The sequence below is a fragment of the Lytechinus variegatus genome, chromosome 2, assembly GCF_018143015.1.
Source record: "Lytechinus variegatus isolate NC3 chromosome 2, Lvar_3.0, whole genome shotgun sequence".
Taxonomy (NCBI): domain Eukaryota; kingdom Metazoa; phylum Echinodermata; class Echinoidea; order Temnopleuroida; family Toxopneustidae; genus Lytechinus; species Lytechinus variegatus.
Window position 1 is genome coordinate 73,033,358 of NC_054741.1, and position 6,201 is coordinate 73,039,558.

At 40.4% G+C, this 6,201-nt stretch overlaps 1 protein-coding gene across 1 annotated transcript; it reads right to left on the reverse strand.

The window, feature by feature from the left end:
• Positions 1-2,099: 2,099 nt before the first annotated feature.
• On the reverse strand, positions 2,100-5,368 carry LOC121408951 (transforming growth factor-beta-induced protein ig-h3-like). The gene is made up of 5 exons (XM_041600689.1): positions 5,020-5,368; positions 4,234-4,457; positions 3,602-3,788; positions 3,155-3,370; positions 2,100-2,468 (listed from the first exon to the last, which is right to left on the reverse strand). Exons 1-5 carry the CDS (start codon positions 5,285-5,287, stop codon positions 2,329-2,331), a joined length of 1,035 nt encoding a protein of 344 aa, XP_041456623.1. The 5' UTR covers positions 5,288-5,368; the 3' UTR covers positions 2,100-2,328.
• Between the last annotated feature and the right edge of the window lie 833 nt (positions 5,369-6,201).

A 6,201-nucleotide genomic window follows, 5' to 3' on the forward strand; every position in this document is an offset into this window, starting at 1 on the left:
TCACTCCCTTTAGTCTTGCTGGGTATACGCACAGCAATCAAGGCTGACATTGGATGCTCTGCAGCAGAACTTGTGTTTGGGACTACAGTCACTCTACCTGCACAATTTGTAGCTCCTTCACAATTCGACGCTGCTGATGATCCATCTAACTATGCCCACAGACTAAAGAGAATGATGCGGGAATTACATCCCACTCCTACTCGTAAACAGCAAACTAGAACACAGGTACATCCTGAACTCCATTCTTCATCTCACATCTTTCTAAGAGATGATGCTGTTACAAAGCCATTGCAGCCTCCATACAGAGGACCCTTCCGAGTCATTCGTCGTACTGACAAGTTTTTCACCATTGATTATAATGGTAAACGTGAAAATGTCAGTGTCGACAGACTGAAACCGGCTTTCATCGAGCAGGATGTTATCACTCCTTCATCTTCTCATCAAAATCCACCTGACCAAGTTCATCAACAATCCAACTCCACGGACTTGGCAGGGGATTCTGATGACAAGCATACGCCTCCCGAAATTCGTAAGACCCGTTCTGGTCGCCATGTGAGGTTTCCTGCCAAGTACGTTCAATTTTTCGGAGACGGGTGAAACATGTCTCACGATTCACTAATGTTTCCAGTCCTTTTATTTTCTTGTTTTATATAGTCAAGTTCCCTTTTACTTTCCCTTGTCGATTTGTTACTACATTTCTATTCGGTACAAATCTAGGGGGGAGCTACTGTAGTGACTTGACTATATCTTTTTATATATCTATATATTCTTTTCTTGTATATATTTTCAATATTCTGTTCATGTATATAAATTCTTTATTTTATTTCCAATTTCATATCTGTATTCTAACTTGTTTCTGCCATGTGCAATGTACTATACTTTACTTGCACAGAACAAGGCAACTCATTTCCTGCCCAAATCTACTTGGCAAACACATTCTTATATTAAGAAACAACCTTTCTTTTGTCCTAGACTTGGAGCAAACATCCTTTCATTGTTCCTTGTTTATTGCAATGAACTTGCAGGTATACTTCATCACTACAGAGATGCTTGCATGTTTACTTTTCTCACAGTCTGCTTCTCTCTTCTTTGTTCTTCTCAACTGTGTTTTGCCCCCCTTTTTGGCGCTTATTTCTTTGTTTCACCTTTTCTGATGTTGGTAAAAACAACTTGTTTTCTCTACCACATCATCACTCTACTCTCTGCCTTCGTCCTAACCACTCATGCTGACCATCTCATCCAGCTGCTAGTGAGGATCGAACCATGCAAATCTTGTGGAGGATCATTTTATACTCATTTCTCTATCTTTTTCAATTCTTACTTCATACCGTCACTTCCACTCCTTTGAAGTTTATATTCTCTGCATACTTAATGAGCTCATTACTTCGCGAGACATTTTGTGACGTCTGTCCCTTTTTTCTAATCTATTTGAAATTGTGAAGTGTATATATTTCTTGTCACTGGATTTGTGAAATTTACCTGAGCGGCTGGATCCTCTGGCGAGCAAGAATTTAAGGTAGGACCTAACTTTTATATAAATATTAGGAGATCGGCTTTGCCAATTTGATAAAAGGGTATAGAAAGAGAGGTGGTAAAAAGATGAGGGTGTGGATAATACTTTCCTCTCCAAACATGTTGACGCCACCGAGGCAAGAGAAAGACACGAAGGGGGAATCGGCACAAGAAAAATGGGAGCTCACGACGAGGAGGGGGAGAGGAAATCACGAGAGAGAGAGAGGTGGAAGGGTGGAGATAAAGGGGGAAGGGCGAGGAGAGAAAGGCGGAAGGGTGGCGAGAAAGGCAAAAAGGTAGGCGAGGGGTGAAGAGAAAGGCGGAAGGGTGGAGAGGCGGAAAAGGGCAAAGAGAAAGGCCGAAAGAAAGGCGAGGGGGTGAATAGAAAGACGGAAGGGTGCATGGAGAGAAAGGCGGAAGGGCGGAGAGAGGGGAGAAGAGAAAACAAATGAGAAGAGAAAGGCGAGGAATGTTAAAGCAAGAGGGTAGTGAATAAAAACATGAAGGAACACGAGGAGAAATGAAAGCAAGAAAAGTTTTTAACACCAAATTATACAGACACGTAACACTAACATCTCACATATATACCCGTATCAAAAGGATCAAAACACACACATCCGTTTTTTCTATATTCGCTAACTTTTGCTCTAGTTCTTAACATTACTCTCATCACCCTCACTTCGTATAATCATTAATGCAAAGTACAGACTATTGAAAACAAAATATTCTTATTATTTTTATGGATAGAAGAGAATTTAATTGAAATGCAAAAGTATTCAATCAATATTGAATGTGCGTATCAGCAGTCTGATCTGGTTAAACAAGAACGTAGTGTTTTTCAGGCGGGAGAAGAACCCGGTCGACTACTTGGATGACTCCGTTGGTGGTAGGGATATCCCGTGAGATCACAATTGGAGATTCCGACTGCTCATTCTGCACGTTCAGTACAATTTGGTCTGGAAAAAAAAGAAAACAGTGAATTGAAAATAAATAATAAAATTGTAGACGAAACAGATATAAGAATATAGAAATGATATTCTATGCTTTTGCAAGTTGGATATCCTTTTAAAGAAAATAATTTTTGAAAAATGAACCTAACCCCTTTTTACAGAGTTTCAGAAGAATTTCGTTGCACAAGGGGTTAGGTCCACTCCAGAAAGTTCTTTTAATTCTCTCATACTGCAACATTCTTATGCGAAACTACATTTTCATACCTTCCATGAGAACATGAAAATGGGTATAAAAGAAACCTTCCTGTCTTCATATTTTTATATTCTTTTTCCAAAAATATTCTGTGTGGACCTAACCCCTTTTGCAAGTAACTGAAATGGAATTAACCCCTTTTGAAAAAAAGTGGTTTTTCTTTGCCATGTTAGTTCACTCTTTGATAGGAATTTTAAACTTTTCTTTGGTATCATCTTATAGAGCTACTAAAGATCTATACATTAAAAATTAGATTTGATGAAAAATGGACCTAACCCCTTGCAAGTGAGCTCTTCATATTTCGGTCACATTTGCTCTACGGCGAGTCGAAACCAGCCGTTTTATTAATTTCTGCCCAAAACACCTGTAGTCGATGAAAAAAAAGTTAACGGCCGTTATCGATCGGCTCGACGTAGATCAAATGTGACCGAGGTATTACCATTTGTACTTCTGTAGACCGAAATTTCATCCCCCTGTGAAGCACGAATGCGCTGTCCAGACGTCAAGGAGATAGAATATCTGACGTCAGAGATCACGTGGTATCTAAGCAGGTTACGGAGTTTGTCGGTGTCGCGTTTGAGGTCGTCTAGGACACCGGATGGGAGAGCTTGGAAGGCGTCGTTAGTTGGTACAATAACCGTGATGGGATCAGATTCTAAAATGGAACGGGAAAATTTGACGCATCAGTGAAGCCAAGATCATGTTTAATCCTTAAGTAATGAACCATCAATATGGTTATCGTTTATAATCTCTGCATTTACAACATAATACTAAAATTACAAATAACCGTTATACTTTACACCGTTGTCATCAATCGACGTCACATAAGGATTATCAATGTGATCAGCTTTCATTATACTCAAGCCAGACTCCACAGCCAACTTACCGAGTTCTTGTACGATTCCGGCTTGCTTCAGGAGATCGACTATGACGGAGAAGGCTTTATTACCATTCAAGGCTTCGATGACGTTACCAATCGGAAGTGGATATATAACCTTGTCGACTACCTGGATGACTTCTTTGGTGAATTCCCTATCGGCGTCAACGATGCGAGCCCCGTTAATGGTGATAACCTAAAACATGTTCAAGATTCATAAAATTTCGTGATTTATCTTAAGATCCTTACAAAACTCTGCTGTATCAAGATTACAGCTCTTATACTACCCAGCGGTCAAATGTATTGCTGTATAAACATGCGTGACCAAATTATTTCGAAACGCCCCCTAAACGAGGTTTTTCTCCGTGTGTAAAATAACCCCGAAACATGTTTTTAGCGGGCTTCATTTAGACATTTTTGGCCCCAAACAAGTTGGCGTCAGAATAACCCGTAAACAAGTTATACTTGCCAACAGTAAGCTTAAATAGACAAACTATATTCATGGGAACCTAAACACGTTTGGCTAGTCTTCAAAAAAAAAATTCCCTAAATAGTTTGACCCATTGCTAGGAGCTAATGGGGACAGGAGAGCTTTTGAATTTAGGAATTAAGGAGTACCATTTGATCGGTTGAATAATTACCTTGACGTCATCTCTGTCTCTGTAGATGTTGAATCTCAGTTTAGCGCCATTCAAGCTCTCAATCTTCTGGTTATTTGTGACCTCGGATGACATGACCCTTTTTGGAATGATCCAAGCCTTGACCAGATTCTTCAAGATCTCCCTCTCTGGCATCTGTCTTTCGGGGAGCTCCTGCCTCCATTTCTCGACAGCCTTGTCACTGGGCATGCACAACGTGATGGGTGCTGGAAAATATGAAGAAAAAAAAGCCTGCAATATCAAAATTGAGTAATATGGAATAAATTTTCCGAACATTTACGTGTAAATGGTTTACCAGCACTAGCGTTCCTAACGGGGGGGGGGCAGACCGCCCTCCCCTGACGAGTCACAACTCACGCAGGGGACATATCCCCCTTTGAGAAGCCAAATTAATAATGTAATGTAAAATGCAATGAAAACAGACGTACGTCCCCTCTTTTGAACATGAAGACCTTTTTTGGTTGAAGACTTTTTCCTTGTCAAATTTTATTTCTCGGACGAAATAAAAATCCTCCCCCTTTGGAAAATCCTAGGTACGCCAGTGTTTACCAGATAAAGCTCGAAATAATTTAAAAGTTCCAAATTGTATAAAGCTGCTGGCCATGGGTTAGTATACACAGAGTGAAAATTATCATTTAAAGCACTTTAATTTAGTACTGTCCTTCTTGAAAGAGTAAAGACTCTGGAATGTTTGTTTCTTCGGGATAGCTCGTATGGCATTAGAATATAACCCTTGCAGCAGAGTAGCACAGTAATGATTCAACTTACGAATGCCGTTGTCTCGGATGATCTGCTTCAGATCTACCTGCTTGGCGATGGTCGCTGCCTCATGAAGTCCAAGATCTTGTAGCTTCTCGACGATGTCCTGGGCGTCACTTCCGACGTAAGAGACCACAGAGTGCTGGAAGACCCGTTTAAGGTACTCTTTAGACGAGATGTCCTTGTTCTGTTGCTTCAGGTCATCAGGAGAGATCGTCTTCGGTTTTGCGACAACTGCCCCGACGAGAACGGCCAAGATAAAGACGAAAGACTTCATGGCTGGATGTTTGACGGTGAAAGGCGAGACGCAGAGAAACGTTCCGGTAAGCCGCAGTGGTGACAAGGTGTGCCGATAAGAAGAACATCCCTTCTATTTATACCCCTACTGCTCAGAATCAATGCAAATGAGGCAAGCCTTTTTTTGTTCAATTGTAACAATGGCATGCATACTTTGAATATTCAACATGTTTAAACGACTTCAACTAAACTAATTTAATGGTGAACTATGCCGTTCAATTGTAGCCAAATGTGTCATGCAGTTAATTGTGAAAGTGGCAACGTACACTGCAGAATTATAAGATGCTTGTTGCTATGTTAATTTCCACGTAATTTAGGCCTATATGTACAGCATTTGCATTTAGTTCTATAGCAAGAATTTGCAATGATACATGGTTACGCCTGATTCCCCAGCTTGACACCATCTCTCCGACATGGGGCGGCGACATAATTTTTCCGCGGGGAGGGGGGCAAAAGTTGATGTCATTTTTTCTCAATTGAAAAATAGGGAGAGGGCTAAACGATACAAAACGGTTCTTAGTTATGATCTTCTGTCTTCCCTTCCATCTCCTCCGCCCTTCTTTTTTAAATTCAATTCATTACTTGAAAAAGAACAGGGGACATTCGCCCCCTCTGGTCGACATAGCAACAAAATAATGTATGCAGGCATATAGGCCAGTTCGTAGTTCCTTTCTGCGCATGATCAAAAGATTCTACGCATGATCAGAGGAAGGTCATTTGTACTAAAGTGACATGGTAGGTTAAAATCTAATGAGAAAAGCACCAACTTTGATGTCTTGATTATTCATATATTCTTTGGAATTGTGGTCTTCATTTACATCCACAAAAAACAACAATGCGTCCACGATGGTATTTTAGTTTGCCAAGTACATTGTGCAACATGCTATGATATGC